This window comes from Brassica rapa, chromosome A06 (genome assembly GCF_000309985.2).
Source record: "Brassica rapa cultivar Chiifu-401-42 chromosome A06, CAAS_Brap_v3.01, whole genome shotgun sequence".
NCBI classification, from domain to species: domain Eukaryota; kingdom Viridiplantae; phylum Streptophyta; class Magnoliopsida; order Brassicales; family Brassicaceae; genus Brassica; species Brassica rapa.
Genome location: NC_024800.2, coordinates 17049925 through 17068350, shown reverse-complemented (window position 1 = coordinate 17068350; position 18426 = coordinate 17049925). Strand labels below are relative to the sequence as shown.

General features: G+C 34.8%; 4 protein-coding genes across 4 annotated transcripts; 2 read left to right on the top strand and 2 right to left on the bottom strand.

Annotated features, from left to right (window-relative positions):
• Positions 1-1549: 1549 nt before the first annotated feature.
• Positions 1550-7028, top strand: LOC117126263. Its single transcript, XM_033274100.1, has 2 exons — positions 1550-1665; positions 1744-7028. Exons 1-2 carry the CDS (start codon positions 1588-1590, stop codon positions 2461-2463), a joined length of 798 nt encoding a protein of 265 aa, XP_033129991.1. The 5' UTR covers positions 1550-1587; the 3' UTR covers positions 2464-7028.
• LOC117126108 (uncharacterized protein At4g04775-like) lies at positions 4429-4851 on the top strand. The gene is made up of 2 exons (XM_033273507.1): positions 4429-4557; positions 4627-4851. The coding sequence occupies exons 1-2, from the start codon at positions 4429-4431 to the stop codon at positions 4849-4851; spliced, it is 354 nt and encodes a 117-aa protein (XP_033129398.1).
• Positions 5199-6995, bottom strand: LOC103873687. The gene has a single exon (XM_009152081.2). It carries the CDS (start codon positions 6993-6995, stop codon positions 5199-5201), a length of 1797 nt encoding a protein of 598 aa, XP_009150329.2.
• A 909-nt stretch (positions 7029-7937) lies between the features above and the next one.
• LOC103873526 (probable xyloglucan endotransglucosylase/hydrolase protein 11) lies at positions 7938-16052 on the bottom strand. Its single transcript, XM_009151937.3, has 5 exons — positions 14308-16052; positions 13881-13981; positions 13620-13807; positions 11423-13505; positions 7938-11167 (listed from the first exon to the last, which is right to left on the bottom strand). The coding sequence occupies exons 1-4, from the start codon at positions 14501-14503 to the stop codon at positions 13136-13138; spliced, it is 855 nt and encodes a 284-aa protein (XP_009150185.1). The 5' UTR covers positions 14504-16052; the 3' UTR covers positions 7938-11167; positions 11423-13135.
• Between the last annotated feature and the right edge of the window lie 2374 nt (positions 16053-18426).

The following is an 18426-nucleotide window of genomic DNA, read 5'->3' as shown; positions in this document are numbered from 1 at the left end:
TCCGACTCTCTTTCTGAATCGAGAGACGATTTCTTTCTCGCCGGCGACACCTTCCGCCTCTGAGATTCTTGGTTCGTCGGAGAGCTTCAGCGAGGAGTCACATCGCTTCTCCCTCCTCCTTCTTGCGTATTTCCTCTGTTAGTGACAACGGTTAGATTGTCGTTCTTATCTCCGCCGCCGCCGACGATCGAAGCTGCTCAAGCTCGGGATTAGCTTCTCCTCCCCGATTAAGGACGATTAGTTGTTTTCTTTTGCTCTTCTTTCATCTCGGTTCTGACAATTTGAAGGTTAGGCTTTGAAATCCCCTTTACGATTTTGCTTTTTTTTGTTTGTTCTTTATGTTTATTTGCATGTACTACAAATTGTAGTAGATAGAGATTTAGTTTAAAACACAAATCGAAACAAGTTTATGATTTTCAGATGCGGAATGTGGTTGAGTGGGGTGTGAGATTGACTTGTTGTTGAGGTGATTTTGAGTTCTAGTTTGTTTGGTATCAGCTTTATTAAGGTTTAGAATTCATAATAGACTTGAAAAAGCTAATGACTTTGACATGCTTTAGACATCGATTTTACATACTTGTTTTGGGATCGAGTTTGTTATTTGAATTGAATTTGTCGATAGTGTGTAGTCTTTTGTTATTCATTTGGTGCGTAGCTTTGACTCTGTTTTATTTTAGAGGAAAACACATTTGCTAGTTCATTATATTTTGTTTCAATTTGTGTTTCAAAGTAGTTTTGAATTGTAAAAAACTAGTTAAAGGTGAGATGGTTATATTTGGTTCGATGTTAACTTATGGAATTCATGTTTTTTAGGAATGGCTCACCAGTTTCCTAAACGCATTCTTCAAGAAGGTGCTGAGACGCAGATGGATAAGATTAACAACACATGTAGAAGGACGCTTCTGAAGGCGGTAAAGGTGGCTCTGAAAGATGAGTATGATGAAGTTTTGAAAGACCCTGTCTTCGGGCCTCTTCTGGCGATCATAGAGAACAACCTCATCTACTCAGGGAAGATTATTCACAGCTTCATGTGCAAGCAGCTCAGGGTTTCCAAGCTTCACGAGCTGTGGTTTATTTTTGCGAAGAGGCCTCTTAGGTTTTCTATGCAAGAATTTTATGCTGTCACTGGATTGAAGTACAAAGAGGAACCCGACGTAGACTTCATTAACTGGAAGAATGATAAGGGGTTCTGGGCTAATGCGCTGAAGACCAATGCGAAGATCAACTTATATACTATAAGGGATGAGCTCCTTAAGGTGTGTAACGAGTGGTCGTATGTGGACAGAGTGAGGTTAGTGTATCTGTCCATTATACAATCATTCCTCATGGCTAAGGATTGGAAAGTGTATATCCCTCAAGAATACATCCGCTTGGTGATGGATTTTGAGAAATTGAGGATGTATCCTTGGGGTCTTCGCGCTTATGATGAGCTGATTGCATCAATTCTCAGAGCAAGAGAAGATGTGCATACGAAGAACAGCTACGTATTGGATGGATTCTCATATGCGTTTCAGATATGGATTATGGAGGCAATTCCAGACATTGGTTCTATGGTGGGTAAAAAAATAAAAAAAAAACGTGAAGAAAATGAGATGTAGGAATTGGAAAGGTAGTGGTAAAGTATCCTACCAAGATATCACCAGCCTAGAGTCCCACTTTGATAAGGTAACTGATATTTCTTCTTAAAATATTGAGTTCAATAAATGTTCAATGTAAGCTTAGTGTTTTGTTTGTTCTTGCAAGGGAGAGCTGTTCACATTTATATCATCTACTGGTGATTTCGATGTGATTGCTGATACTGAGTTCCTTAGGGAAGATGAAAAGAAGGACGAAAGAGTTGGTCGTATTGTTGAATTGATCAATGCGAAACAAGACTGGACGCATTTCGATTGGGAAGTTGAGTCTTTGCCTGCACACATGGACCTTTCTGATTCAGAACAAGATGAACCGGCTGATGTTGCAGAAGAACCGTCAGCTGTTGCAGAGGAACCGACTGTAGTTGCAGGGGAACCGGCTGTTACTGCGAAAAGAGGCAAGCGCAAGCTAATTGATCCTGGTGCCGAGTCTCGAAAGAAGCAACTGCTTTGTCAACGTGCGGCTGAACACAACAGTGGGGTCTCTAGTGAAATGAAGACCTTCATAGAAGGTTTGTTCACCGCTTATTTCAACTCTTTTAAGGAAGTGGTGCAGAAGGACATACATGAGCGTTTTGACAACGTTGCCAATGAGGTGGCTCAACTCAAGGAACAAGTCTCTCAGCTTAAGGGTCTATCGGAAACAGTGGGAAAAGGCAACACATCTGAGATTCTCTCTCCTTCAGCAACAATTGGAAAAGACCAAGGACCATCATCTCATAGTACGGGTCCTCCCGCAGCAAAGGGAAAAGGCAAGGCATCTGCAAATGTGGATCTTCCTCCGGTTTGTCGTAGCCCTCGGCCAGTAAGAGAGGTAACCAAAAAATGAAGCTCTGTGTATTTTGCTATGTCGACTCTTTTGATGTAATGTCCTTGTATTGTAATATGTAATATATCGGCTTGTATGAACTAATGATGATGACTTGTGGGATTGACTATTTTGTAATGTACTTTTCTATATTTTGCTATGGACTGTCTTTTTAGTATTAATGTTATGCTTGTTTTTATTAACAGGATGTTCAAACTGATGAAAATGAAATGATGGATTTTTTGAAGAATTTGACCAAATCAGCGAAATGTGTAGATAAGGGGACCCAAGACTCTCTACAAGAAGCCATGGGAAACCTTTCTCAAGCATCTCATGTTAAAGGTTTTGATCCTTCACAACATCTGGATGGTGATGAACCAGCTGACTTTTCCACTCCACTGTCTTCGTTTAAGCCTGCGGATTGGAGACCACCTACTCTGAAAGACGTGGACTCACTTGAGGACAGGATACATGATCCCGATTACTCACTAGTGTTTGTCTTTGAGGCATTATGGGGCAAACTTGTTGACTGGACCAAAACTTTCAAGTAAGTTGATATTTTTAAATTTTTTTTTACAATTCTACCATTTTGATACTGAATTTTGTAATGCAGAGAACTAAAAATTGGACCATCTATGCTCACAAATGAGTTAGTATCTCGTGTCGTCGGACCTTCAGAGTGGCTCCTGAATAAGGTCAGTTATTACCTTGTTCCTTTTTATTTTGTGTACACAAACTTACAGTCTTTTATCAAATTATGCAGGAAATTGATGGTATGATGTGGTTATTCACTGAGAGGACTTCCTTGCGGTGATGGTTTCCAAATAAAGTAGCCTTCATGACATGCTTGTTCAGTAATCAAATTACGAACTCTTACAACGAGTATAAGAAGGACAAGAAGAAATTCAAAGTGGGCGGACTGCTACAACAGTACGGCATTGGCGAACTTCCAGCACACGGACGAACAAGACTAATGTGGGATCTTGATGTTAACCGCATGTATGTCCCCCTAAATGTTGGTAAGCACTGGATCTCTATGTGCGTCAACTTTGTTACTCGGTCGATAGAGGTCTTTGACTGTGAGGGACTGAGACACCCCGGTGCAGTGGAGCCATTTGCAGTTCTCATCCCTAGAATTGTCAAAGCCATTCAGTCTTCTAAGAGTCGACAGTATCAAGTCAAGCAGTATACGGTCTCCTACGTCTCAATGCCCTTCTTATTGAACAAAAGTAGCAGTGACTGTGGAGTATATGCCTTGAAGCACATTGAATGCCATCTTCTAGGCTTGGACTTTTCCCTGGTGAATGACAACAACATTCGTGAAGCGCGGCAGAAGATTGCTTATGACCTATGGGAAGCTGCTATTGATCCTGTCCTTATTGAAAGGATGGCAAAATTCACTCCCCCGAAGACAATTTCAAGTGCTCTAGTGGAACTTGAATGAAATTCTTTCTGTTATGACTTGTGTAGGAAGTATATTGTTATTTGGTGATTTTATTTGACTCTTTTAGTTACCATTTTACTCCTTTAGTTACTACCTTATTTCACTGTTTTATTTGACTCTTGAAGTTGCTTTCTCTTTACTTTTTAGGTGACAATATGAAACCCTATCTATACCCTAAATGATTGTTATGCGATGTCCTAATTCTTATCAAAACATAACCGAAATCTAAACCAATCTATATCCTAAATGGCATTAAAGTAGGACAAACTATATTAAACCTTATACCTTAAATGACACTAAAGAAGACAAACGATTTCAAACCCTATACCCTAAATGACACTAAAATACCACAATCTATTTGGTGCCAAAACAAATCTTTATAATGAAAACACATACAAGTTACCATATGTGCCGATCCGATTAGAAACATTGTAAACCCTAATTATATTGCTTATATAAGATCATAAAGCGGCCACAAACACTACATCTTGCGGTGTTTTTTTTCTCCTTCTTGTTCTTAAAAAATCTCTCTTCAAAAGAGAATGACGAACACAAAATACCATGGAGCGATCCCTTCCAGATGCTGGTGTGGAAAGAAGATTGTCACTTATGTTTCAAAAACGGAAGAGAACCCATACAGACGATTCTTCAGATGTGAGATTGGTTTACAGGTAAATCTGATAATTCACTACTTCATATTATTCTATATGTCAATTGATTTGTTTTGTGTTTTGAAACAGAGAAAAAAAGAAAATCATCTTTTTAAGTGGGTAGACGAGGCTCTGCTTGATGAGATTGAAAGGATGTCTGAGCATCAGGCAAGAGTTGCTGAGGAAATTGAAGATCTGAGAATTTCCATGAAGAAGACAGTGCAGGAAGAAGTTATGAACCATAAGCATTCGCTTGATGTAGGTTGCGTAGGAACCCTTTTCAGTTTGTTATGTCTTTGGTCCAAATCTGATTGATATTGTAATGGTTCTCTGATTCAAGTTACATTTTCAAATATTGAACCAATCTGATTTCCAGTTTTATTGTCGTGTTATGAACAACGTTATCAAACAAACCTAATTTTCATAGTCTCTGAAACATAGTATCCTAAAAAACGTGAAACATAACTTGCATAAATCAAGATGAACAAAGCTGAAACATAACTTTGATAGTCTTTGAAACATAACTTGCATAAATCAAGATGAATAAAGCTTGCGTAAACAGAACTTGCATAAAGTCTGAAACATAGTAACCCAAAAAAAACTGGAAACATAACTTGCATAAATCAACATAAAGAAAGCTTGCATGAAACGAACAGAGTATCCTATATTGCTCGATCACATGTTCTCCTATCGTGCTCTCGAATCCCACATCGGCTACATTTGCGACCTTTAGAGCCTTGATTTCCTTGTGACGAACGGATCTTATCTTCGGCTGTCTCGTATCTGCGTTTCTTTCTTCTACCTGCAGCTCGTATAGACTCTGGAGGAAGGACTTTCGTCTGCTCCACATGAGATGGAACAGTCCAAGCATGTTCAGGGACACCAATAGGATTTATGCTTTCTTCATAAGCCGTGCGCCATGACGCAGTAGTGTATATGTCGTATGTGAGTGTGTGTGCTTGTATTCCAACACTGAAGCCTGCTTTTATGGCGTGCCTGCATGGGATTTTCATCAGGTCAAACTTCCCACAAGAACACGTGCGTCTGACCAAGTCAACCATGCAGTCAAAAGTGTCACCTTGAACCAAAAACCTGTCATCGTTAATCGGGAAGACCTTAAACTTTTTACCCTTCTCAATCCTTTTGTCTATCTTCTTCTCCACAGCAATGGTCAGTGGCTTCGAGTGCTTAGAACTTAAAGTTCTACGTTGGAAAAACCATCGAGTCATCATTTCCCTAATGCTGTCCATTAGAGGTATTACTGGAAACTCTCTAGGCGTACGCAAAGCAGAATTTATCGACTCCGCAGGGTTAGTAGTGTTGATATCATACCTGTAACCCGTGAATTGACAACGAGCCCACTTCCTCACATCGGCTTCTATTAGATAATTTCCAATTTCAGGACTAATAGAGTAAATAGCAGTGAACAGCTTACGAAAATCAGCAGCTCGATAAGCTTTAGAAGCCTTTGCAACCAAACCAGCCACACCTTTCCCACTAAAATATGTTACGACATTATTCAGCAAGTGGTGAATGCAAATTCCGTGATGAGCTTGCGGGTACACGTTAGCAATAGCTTTAGCAATCGAGGAATTCCTATCAGACACAAAAGCTAAACTATGCTCGTCAGCAATGACCGCATTAAGTTGTCTCATAAACCAGTTCCACGCAAGGTCATTCTCTGAGTCGACAACTCCAAATGCAATTGGATATAAATTAGAGTTTCCATCTAATGCAGTAGCAACCAGTAATACTCCTTTGTATTTGCTCTTCAAGAACGTCCCATCCACAACAATAACTTTCCGAATCGCAACATAGAAACCGCGAAGACTCTGACCAAAGGAGATGAAGAGGAATCTGAATCGCCCTTCAGAATCCCTTTCACAAGACGTGTGTGACCCTGGATTAGCTTCCCTCATCATGTGCAAGTATTTGGGAATTTTTTCATAGCCTTCCTCTGGAAGGCCTTTCACTTTGTTGATTGCATACTCACGTGCATCCCATGCCAAAGAATAGGATATCTCAAGTCCATGTTCTGAACGCATATACTGGACTATATCATTAGATCTCGGTCCTTCTTTAGCAGTTTCATACATATGCATAACCAGAGTACCAATTGTTTTTGCTGAAGCTGTCCGAACAGATCCTTTTGGATGCAGCACATGAATGATGAGGTACATACTTTTTGATGATAAAATAAGATGAACCAGGTAACCCCTCTGCACGAACACGCCAGCTGCAATCATCATCTGCGCAACGAATGTACCACAATTTTTATCCGACTTGACAAGCTTATAGTCGAAATTATGTTTCATTGCACATATTTCGAATGCTGCCTTCAAAAGCGTTTTTGAAATAAAATGTTGACCCTCCTTCACAAAATCCACCAAAGAAAATCGCACATCATTTCCATTGGTCTTCTCTTTGTCACACCATTCAACCTCTTCTTGTGAATCCATAGTTTAGATAGGAAAAAGTTAGAGAAGAAGAAACAAAAAAAAATCGTGAGACAACGATGAAGAAGACCACAATTTAGGAAAAAAAACAATTAAAAAGGAAAACAAAATATTTAAAAGATTTAGTGAATATTTCATAACCGTTTTTACCAAGATTTCCGGATTTTGTTTACTAACCGTTATAGAACTTGCATTCTACCAATTTAGAAAATAGAATAATAAATAGGATGTTATATACTACTATATTAGATATAAAGACATGATGTAGATTGTATTTTCTTGCGTGGTTTATAATAAGGAAGGATTTAGATTTTATTTTCTAGCGCGGTTGATGAGATGACATTGTTTAGTGTTTTAAATCTACCAGAAATATAGAGCATAGAGGAAATCGTGAACTTCATATTCTGCCTTACTAGTTATATACGTTTCCGTTATAATATGCAGCCTACATGCGTTAGAACATTGTGTTTCTTTCAGATTACGTATTCTAAACCGCCGTAGATGGCAGATATTGTTAACTAGCACATTTAGCCAATTTTTCAAATTATTATGTAAACATCTTTTGATGTCAAAAATATTTTTCTCACATGCACATGCTTATCTACATTAAGTTAAGTATTTTTCCATATTTTTTTTCCTTTGTAAAAAAAATCTTATGAATTTTTATATACAGAAAGGGTAGTCACTGTCCAAATGTGTGAAAAGTTAATTTAGTTCTAACGGGACAATACTTTAGAGATTTAGTTCTATATTGGCAAATTTCCCAATAATTTTAAGCATCATTTTGAGATTTTTTTAGGCTCTAACTGAAAAGCATTTCTAGAGTAGCTTAGAGTAAAAAATAGTTTTCACCAAGTTAGGCTGCTATAAACCCAATCAAGATGAAAAAGTTACGCTGGTATAAAGTAAATGTTGTCTTTTGTGGTTTTTATAGTGAAGTTTTCCTTCTTCTTTTTTCTAGAGTAAAAGTTTATTATGATTTTTTTTTTCTTTTTCTGAAGCACCTTTTTTTCTTTTCTTATTCCATTCAGTTTCTTTATTTTTTATTCTACCTAGTTGCACTGCTTTTCCTAACCACACTCTCAAAACTAATCTATTAATAACTTTAAGTTTAATCTCTCTTTTTTTTGTCGTCAACCTTACTATTAAACATTAGAAAATGTTACATACTGTTTTTTCCAATTTACATTACGTTTAACCTTTTATATAAATAGAATTATCGGTCACTGAATGATTGATAGTAAAAATGTCAAACAATGCTATCATAATCATTGAAAGTCCATGATCCAATTAAGGCGTGCTAACTCGATTGGTTAAAAAAAATTTCTTTGAGTAATATCCCCTGTTTGGAACTATGCTAGGGGTTAGTCGGGTGAAAATTTCGGGTCTAGCGAGTTACCGAAAAAATCAGAAATTAAACGAGAATTAAGCAGAGCTTAGTTTTTGTACTTTTATTATATTTATATGTGGATATATAAGTATATGGGTATCATAACAAATAAGTTGATGTCTACTAGTGGTTTGGTCCTTGATCCGGCGCGCCATACAATCCGGGTTCGACATTCCTTTAGATTATTTTCATTATTTTCGATTATTTATCTCTTTGAGAAAAAGTCCACATCGGTTACTAAAGGAAAAGGTAGTGAAATCATGATCTATATATTGTTAAAAAAAATCATGATCTATATATAATCCCCTACATGATTGATGCATTTCAAGATATATGGGCTTCTTAATAAGCCCCGAAAATATCTCTATTAGTATTAGCTAAGATTTTTCTTTTTGAGTTTCTTACTGGACTGATTAATTTACTAATCGCCTGACTAATCAGGTAATCGATTGATTAATTAGTTACTGGCCTGATTAATTGGTTTATTGGGCCGATTAATTGGTTACCGATTTTTTGGTCCGATTATGGTAAACTCGGGGCGGTTGATCTCCGTCCAGGCGTTGGATAATACTATTCTCAAAAGAAAAAAATTCTAATGTTTATGGTTCCAATACTTATTACTAGGTCTAAGTGTTACGGTGATAATATGTATATGTTAAGTTTGTAAATCTGTGATAAAATCTTCTTTAAAAATCTGGCGCTAAGTATGAAAAATAATGTTATATAGCTTGGAATTAAAATAGACCATTGCAAAAAGGAAATTACTATCCCTCTCTCTCTCCTAAGTTTTCTCTCCAACCTCTCTCCAAGGGTTTCCGCGACTCAAGCTCTTTTTCCGGCGGCCGCCGGACCCGTTGTTTGTCTCCTTTTCCTGCTGTTCTGCTTCTCCTCTGTTATCTCTGTTTTCTGCGACTGAGGGAGATATCTGCTTGGTTCTCAGATCTGAACTTCCAAAAGTAGATCTGGGTTTGTGGTGGCCGTGGATGGCTTGAGGACGGCTCCTCCCTGCTCTGCGTTCAACCTCTGTCTGCCTAGGTGGTTCTGGTCATTTTTCCGAGTTTCAGGTTAGCCTCTCCGAGATTGGTGATGTTGCAGCGCCGGCTTGCTCCTCCTCGGTCTTGTATTCCTCCGGTGTGGCATCTGTGGGAGTGCGAGTAGTCGAGTGGAGTTGGGGTGTTTGGTTCGCTGGACTTGGTAAGCTTATTGCCCCTCTGTCTTGTTTGTGGTGCTCTATTGTGTTCTCCGATGGTGCAGTGCGTGTGGTCCTTCGGTGGCGGAGGCGTCGGTCCGCCTCTCCGTGTTCCCTGGTGGCTGCGCGTTAGGGTTTGAGTTCCTCCAGTCTCGCTTTTGCTCCGGCTTGGCTCCGGTTATGTTTTATGCTCTCCTCAGACTTTAGTGGTGGTCGGTGTTAGTGACCTGCTCTGTCACTTTCTCTTCTCAAACAATCTCAACAGCTTTGTCGTTGTGGCTTGTGGGTGTTACCGATTTGAGCGGTTTGCGTGGTCGACAATTTGACAGCGGTTTCAGAGTCCGGCTATGGTTTTGTCTCCTCCGGAGGGTTGTCCAACTTCCGATCTGTCTCTCTATATGAGTGGCAGTTAGATGGGTGTACACGGTCACGTTGGGATGCAATGGAGGCGGTAATCTCCAGCGTATTCAACTGAGCGATGGCAGCGTTGGTTTACAGCTTCTCCTCGTACCGTCGGTGGTTTCTTTTATCTCTGCTTGTTTTGGACCCGTGTTCCGATTCTTTGCCTGGGAGTGCTCTGGGTACTTATAGGAAGCTGTAGGAGCAGTTGCATTCAGGGTTAGACGGCGCCCTTCTCTCAGTAGCTCGCGGCAACTTGTAGGTTTCTCATGTTGTTCTCGGGTTTGATAGGTTCGAGCCCGTCTCGTTGTTAATCTTGTATTTCCCTTGAGTTGTGATGTTCATTGTATGTGGCTTTGCTGTTGTTCGTAGTTTGTTCTTGTGTTTTGTTGTCGTTATTTTTTTTCTGCTACTAGTTTTTTCTGTATCATCTATCAAAATTTGAAAATTGGTATAATATTTAACATTTTACCGAAAAAAAGGAAATTACTATATAATGTTTGGGAAAATCTAAATATTACACATGCAATTGTACATTTTTCTTTAATAAATATTGAAAGTTGTCAAAAGAAGAAAAAAAAAGAAGAATCTAGTTCATCGTTTAACTTTTGGCGGTTCTATTCCATGATGCCTAAAAGAATTTTTTTTTTTTCGTATTTTAAGAATCAGTTGCTATTGTTTGTTTTTTATAAGAATAAAACAATGAATATCTCTTATCAATCTTCAAATCACAAGTTCCCACATTGGTTAGACAAAAGAAAGAATAACAATACAATAATTCTTATTTGAAAATAAGTTGGTAAATGTCCTCAACTTTTAATTTTTTTTGTCAAAAAAAGACTTTTAATTTGTTTCATCAACCATGTTCCGGAGAAGAACATTACCTTTAATCCCTTACAATATTTTTTTATTGTTCTCTCGATTTTTTTTTTGTCAATTTTTTTATTATGAAACATTGTTCACTACAACCAAGTTACAACATAATCCTTCTTGCTAAGTCTTGCCTGTTTTAGCAAGAGCATCACCAACATTAAGACAGACCCTAGATACATGATGAAAACTGTAATTTCTCTGTTTTGAGCCTTCCGATATATCCTTCAACACAGAGAAAGCTTATGTGGTCTAATTCCTCCAACGTCTTCGTCTGTCTTCCTCCTCTCCCAAATTAAGTGAGCGCATTCATCAGGTATCACGTCTCTTCATGTATTAATAGAATCAAACGACAAACCAACATCAGAATTAACAACAAATAATGAGTTCAGGCGAGGAGATGATTTTGGAAACAACATGAAAACAGAAGAAAAAGAAAACTCAGACCATTAACACCTCGAGACAAAGCACAACCTTCAAAAGGATACATGGACTCGAATCAGAAATCAAGAATCTTAATAAGAAGATATACCAGAAAGGGTCTGATAAAAATCGGAGAGAAAATAGAGATTTAGAACTTACGGAAGTGAGAGATACGTCAAAGATAGAGCTTTTTGTTTTTCGATGCAGCGACATAACTCCATAGCCAAACATTCTTGTTCTGATCCTCCATAACTACATTAACAGTTTCTCTCGAGTTTAAGTGGAAACTAAAAAGGCGCAAAGGTAATTAAAAGTATACAAAATAGGCTTACATGGGCCTGACTTCGTATCTACGCTAACTTCCCTTTATGGGCGCGGCTTAGTTGTCTCGAAGCGGACAAGTGCTTTTGCCGTGGACTTCAGCTGACTCGGAGGAAGCGTGTTAACATCCAGAGTTGTGATATACAGAAAGGCTTAAGAAAATTAATTTGGCTACCTATGTCACCAAAGTTGACTTACCTTTTCCGGAGCACATCCTGAAAGAACTCCAGAGTTAAACGTGCTTGAACTGGAGTAGTGGAAAGATGGGTGACCTATTGGGAAGTGATTCGCGATAGTATACGAGTGAAGCCAGGAAAAGGTCGGGTGGTGATTGCAGGGTCAGTAAATAGTGATTTCGAGCTTTTGGAAAATTAACGGACCGATCGTCAGACGGGATGGGCCCACGAACCGAGAGAGCGGGTGTGGGTGGCCCATTAGCCGTGGACAGGTCGGGGCATTACAAAGCGGCTGGGAGAGAGAGAGAGAGAGAATCATCATCGTTAAGAGGAGAGATGGAGAAGGTGGGAATCGAGAAGCTGAAATCGTTGTAGGAGCCAAAGAATCTGAGCTTGACAAAGTTTGAAGCCGTTCATCGCATTCAACACAAATTTATAGGCGGAGTTGCAATCGGTTACCGTAGATGACAATGAGGAAGAAAAACAGAAACTAAAAACGTTATGCTTGGATCTGATGAGTTCCAAAGGGACACTGCGACTCAACTCTCTTCTATAGCATCTCACTGAAACAAACTTTAGATTATTTGGGCCAATATGATAATATAATTAATGGCCCAATAAAACCAGAAGCCATAGGAAACTTTAGATTATTTGGGTAAAGATGTCCTATCACATAGAAAAATGAGTAGTTTTCAAAACAAGAAAAGAGAGATGTATTTTTCAAATTAAAAATCATGAATAAAGTATTTTCAAATTATCCCTATGTTATATGTATGTATAATTTATATTTTATATTTTTAAATATTCGTTTGATTATCGGTTCGGTTTGATTTATTCACATAAAGATCATTAATGTTTGGAATCCATGTTATGCAAGGAGACATTGCTTTTGCTATTTTGAATTGAAGGGTGATATAAAATTTGGTCTATTTCCGACATCATATCCATAATTTATCGCATTCATCATAGTTAGAAGCTCCAGCTCCATATCTGCAGGCTATATTTCTTGGTTTCAATATGACACCTTTCGAGTCATGTAGAAAATGAAGAAATAAATTAATCAATTTTCGGAGGCTTCATGAAGTGTTTCTTTAGGAATTAAACTTCCATTTGTGATTATTTTGGATATAAAGTTTTATGAACTGCCAAAGTTTCAGTCCAATTTTGATTTCAGTTATTTCAATTCAGTTTCAATTCGGATCTTCGGATCCATGCTTTTTAACGAGGCGTATCAATATAGCTAGCAGCGATGGCAATAAAGTAGTTATTTTGATTGATATACTTTATATTTGATAGTAACATCGTATTACAAAACAATGTTACAGTAACATTTATTATTATTTCAACGGTTTCCGTTTTTGTGGCGAATGAAGTATTAAATTTTCGCTAATTGTGACTTACATTCTTTAGGCACCTCTGGATATAGCTTTCTGTCAGAGCAATAGTCATAGTCCATGTACACTTTCCTTGCATTCATATACAGTTTTCTCTCTCTAGAGCTCAGCTGCCAATTTTCTTTGCGATTCCACCAAAATTCAGGACCAAAGCATTTTTGTATACCAAAAAAATCAGTTACACACCCATCAATAGTTGATGCCTGGAACTCAGCAGTGTAAGGCATCTCCTTGGGGTCAACTATCGATCCGTTTTTCACACTCCCATGCATAAACATCGTTTGCACAGATGGGTACGAAATGCCTGGATTCTTCCTGTACACTCGGATCGGTGTATCATCTACATAGAACCTGACATTTGTTGAAATACATTTATGTTAATATACTTTCTATATTTAATATGTTAATCATGTCAATCAATTGGTTAAGTTATATGATCTCACAAAGTGTTAAAAAAATACTCACACAAGTTGATGTTGGTTCCAAAGAAACCTATATGAATGGTAATTTTTTGTTGGATCAAACCAAAGATGAAACCTCTGATCTTTATCTCCTTCACCGTTTATAAATATATTTGTATTCAGCAAATAAGCTGGCCCATTTCCAAAAATCTGGAAACATAGCTGGTCATTGCGGCTTGATTTGGACATTAGCTGCATTCAAAATTAAAACATATTTCAAGAAGCCATCTAGGTACGTAATTTTATGTCATTCATACATACTTACATAGAAGGAAGTAACGACTCTCGTAGACTTGGTTTGGGGTGCCTTGATTCTCATATTGAAAGATCCTGATCCGTATATCGAGTTTGATTCAAACCCCGACCCTGTTAAGGAACATGGGACCAAATCATAAGCATCGTCTAGACAAAAACGCAAGTTCGTAACATACATGTAGAAACAAAAACGCACCAAATAAACGGAAAATTATTTTCTGCTATCTGGTCTTTTTAGAGATGACATTTAGAAAACAAAATGTTTTAAATTAAAAACGTTTTCAGTTTATGATTTTAGATTTTATTTTATTTTTGGTTGAATTATGATAAGGTAAATGTTGATGATATTTTTGATTAGAATATATACAAATTAAATGTTTTTATTTGTGTGTATAAATCTAAGGCTTTAAAGTAATTAAAATGGAGGAGTTATAAACCAGATTTATGATCGAGGGTGAGGTGGAGCTCAGAGGTTTCGTTAATAACCAAAGCTGGTTGTCCCCATGTTTTGTAGTAATTATGTCCCCATGTCACGAACCCGGTAGGGTCTTCATCTATAGCCCTCACTGCGACTGTTAAAACCACCATACCTATCAGTAGAAGAATCTTTTCATCAGATCCACTCATCTTCATATCTTCTCTGTCTCTCTCTCTCTCTCTCTCTTTGCTTCTTTCTCAATTCACTTGAAGACGACAGAACACGACTCTCTCTGGCTATGTTATATAGTATAGAGCAGCCACGTACGTTACTTTCTCTTCTTTTTTATCAAATGAGTCTCCATTCACTGCATCAGCATAGTTCATATTAATGGATTAATATACCACTTTTGCCACCAAAATTATGTATGACTATGATGATGACAAAAGTGTTACATTAATTAATTGATATGTTACTTACTAAATGGTCAAGATAGATTGTATTTGACTAAATATGGTCAAGGATTAAAAATGGTCAAGAGAAATTGTAATACTTACTACTATTTTTATATCAATATTAAATTTTTAGTTTAATTACAGTTTCTCTTGACCATTTTTAATCCTTTAAATTTATTTATAATAAGTTTGTTATACTGCAATTTTTTTCTTTCGTCCTGGTCCATTTATCACGAGAATTGCGTCTTTGATTCCTACGGTAGTTTTTAGTAGGAAAACCGTAATGTTGACAACTGTTTTGCTGATTATATTTACCTACATGGCCATACCACTATTAGTTTTACCCCCAACCTAATGGCTAGAAACATATCTATTGTTGACGCATGAGGTTTTCAAACTGAAAATTTAAAGAATAAAGTATTATATTTAATATTTGATAAGATAATTAAATTTTAATACTAAACTAAAAATTTAAAAATTTAAAATAACTTGTGTGGCCTAACGCAAAAAATCTTTTCATATTGTAGAAAATTTGATTAGCAGATACACGAATAATACACCACCATATAACCACACATTTAAACAAAAGCAATATATTGAAAACTATACGAAATATATGAATCACAGGACTATATTCCAGAATTAATATGTGTTATGTCGCTAACACTATACATATAATTTTGATACTGAAAAAATGTGCTGGATTTGAAATTCGGCATCATGCAGTAATTTTTTTTAATGAGAAATGGATCATAACATATATCCAAATGATAAAAACAAAACAAAATGAAACCACGTAGACCAAGTATTCAAAATGCATGTTAAATCAAAATACATGTTATGACATGTTATACATGTTATAAAATATTATAACATGTCATAACATGCTACACATCATCGAATATTGTCGGATTACAAGTCTGATACACTTTAATGGCTATTGTAATTATGTTGAGGTGTTAGTAACATAACACATATTAGTTCAGGGATGTTGCCATATGAGTTATATAGTTCATGTAATATTTAATACATAGTTTTGTCCAAATATGTGACTATGTAGTGATGTATTGTTCATGTAGCAAACAATCGTTTTTCGTATAATATATAACTAGGTTAAAATCCGCGCCTTGCGCGGAATGAATATTATATATATATATATATATATATATATATATATATATATATATATATTATTTTCAAGTATTCTATATTTTTTAAATATTATGAAATAATAAATATATATTGAATAACTAAAAAATTTATTAACTATTACGTATATAACTAAATGGTACAAATACTTAAATAAATTTTATTAATCCAGCCAAACTTTTTTTTCTATTTTATATGGCATAAAATTAAGTTTAAATGATATTAACATAGATATATAGTACATTTTTAATATTGACATCTGTTACAAAATATTTTATACTCATATTATTTTTGATCATTTGTATTTATTTATTAAAAAAATTAAATCAAAGATACAACAAAAAAATTTGTGGGATGTTTAAATAGTTTTAGTAATTTATAATTTTAAAAACATTCAATACAAAATTTAAAATCTAAATATTAAGTTGTCAATAACTGTTCAAATTGTTTATAAAAAAAATTCAAAGCAAATTCGAATTAAAATACTTATGTATTTTATATGGTATATAATTTATTTTTAAAAACTATTAGTATATATATATATAATATTTATTAGATGAGACTTCCTACTTATGTAATTTCGTAATCATTTATATCTTGTTATAACATAAATTTTAAACCATGGATCACAAAAATTTCTATGTGAGATTTTTAGCAACTTAAGTCATTTATATTCGTTTTTAAAAATTCAAAATATAAAATATATGAAAAAATCTAAATTTTTATTATATAGTTAATGTGGTTGTTTAATTTATTTTAATAAGTTAAAATTAAAAAAAAATGATAGAGAATAGACTAATTTTTATCAAATTTTTATTATTCAAAATCATTAATTGTCATATATATACTTTAGCCACATTAGGTAATTCCGTGATTTTTATTTAAGGAAACAATGAAGAACATTTATGACTAATTTATGGTTAGTTTAATAAAAAGCTTATTATATATTTATATGGACCAACATATTTTTCTAAGGATTCTAAGAATGATTGTGGTGATGACATGTGGCTACTAAAATATGTTGTAATGCTTCTCTTTTAATATATAGGAGATTATCCCATAATTAATTTTTTATTTAAAAAACATTATTATTTAAAATAATACATATACTTAAATTTTAAAACAGTACTCATTTAAAGAACTAAAATCAAATACCATGAATTTACACCACATAGACTACGATACATTAAATTCATAAATATATTTTATATTAAAGTTTATACATTATTTTAAGTCTTAGACTAATATATCTATTTTAACTACAATTTTAATAAATATACTTTTAATTTTTTATTTAAAAGTATATAAACTAGTAATAAGTCTATAAAACTTTCTGACAGCCAAAGAAGTAATGAGGCATAAAATTACTAAAACGTCGTACCAAAGAAATAAAGCAGTATAACACACTAAATTAAGTCATTTTGGGCTAAAGATAACAAAATGAAAATTTAAGAAATATATTTTTTAAGATTAAATTAAGGGAATCAAATTTAAAATAGTAAAAAAAATATCACACAACCAGTTACTATGTGAATATCAAACATGTTTTTAATCATACAAGTTGCCTTCAAAACTAATACTCCTTTTGTTTTATATCTTATTATGTTTAGGTGGATTTTTTATTTCAGTTTGTAAGATGCTTTGAAACTTTTATGTAAAAATTATTAAAATAGTTGATTAAAGTTTTATAAACAAATGAGTAAACGTGTGTTCTTTACAAATTTTACACTATTTATAATAAAGTCAAAAGAAAGTAATTAAATTTTTCTTGATAGCCAAAATAAATAGAGAGATTAGCTCCAAATTAAAAAGAAAATAGAAATATTATTCACAAAGTTAACGTGTAGCTTTCTGTTCTAAATAGAAATGATTAATTGCTTTTCTATTACCCTTTTGTAATCAAGTGTTTTTTTTTAACATAATATTTTTCTTAATGTGTTTATTTATACTGAAACATCGTATAAAAAGAAACATCGTATATATATATATGTGGCCTAAATCACAGGCTTTTTGAGCTTTAAGTAAGGAAAAACTCTATTGTTAATGATGCCTCATTTATTTATTTATTTATTTTTAATTTCTAATTTTATTTATGTTGAAATACTCCATAGAATTCTATCAACATACTATAAATATTTAATTATGTCATTGCCAATTTTTCACTATCAACTAATGTAACAAATGAAATAGAAGAAGTTTGCCGCTTGTGGTTAAACCATCTCCAATGTGTTGCTATTTTTCTCTCCTAAAAATAGAAGAACTCTATAATACATATGAGATTTGTTAATTCTGTAAAATAGCAATCTCCAAATATAAAGTAAAATATATGAAAATTCTTATTCCTCTATAAATAGAAGAAAATATAGCAATTTCTATTTTAAAAGAAGAAATAAAGTATAGTTAGACTAGTTTTGACTCTAAATGTTATTATATAGGTAAATATAGGAGTGAGTTGGAAATGATCTTAGTGATCAAATAATTTAACACTAAAAAGGTAATATGCCCAACAGCTAAGGCGTCCATGTGGACATAAA

Coding starts and splice junctions, on each gene's coding strand:
- LOC117126108 (XM_033273507.1), top strand. CDS start 4,429: ATGACGAACACAAAATACCATGGAGCGATCCCTTCCAGATGCTGGTGT. Junction 4,558..4,626: donor GATGTGAGATTGGTTTACAG/GTAAATCTGATA, acceptor GTTTTGAAACAG/AGAAAAAAAGAAAATCATCT.
- LOC103873526 (XM_009151937.3), bottom strand. CDS start 14,503: ATGAAGATGAGTGGATCTGATGAAAAGATTCTTCTACTGATAGGTATG. Junction 13,808..13,880: donor GAGTCGTTACTTCCTTCTAT/GTAAGTATGTAT, acceptor TTTTGAATGCAG/CTAATGTCCAAATCAAGCCG. Junction 13,506..13,619: donor TGGAACCAACATCAACTTGT/GTGAGTATTTTT, acceptor AACAAATGTCAG/GTTCTATGTAGATGATACAC.
- LOC117126263 (XM_033274100.1), top strand. CDS start 1,588: ATGAGATGTAGGAATTGGAAAGGTAGTGGTAAAGTATCCTACCAAGAT. Junction 1,666..1,743: donor TAGAGTCCCACTTTGATAAG/GTAACTGATATT, acceptor TGTTCTTGCAAG/GGAGAGCTGTTCACATTTAT.
- LOC103873687 (XM_009152081.2), bottom strand. CDS start 6,995: ATGGATTCACAAGAAGAGGTTGAATGGTGTGACAAAGAGAAGACCAAT.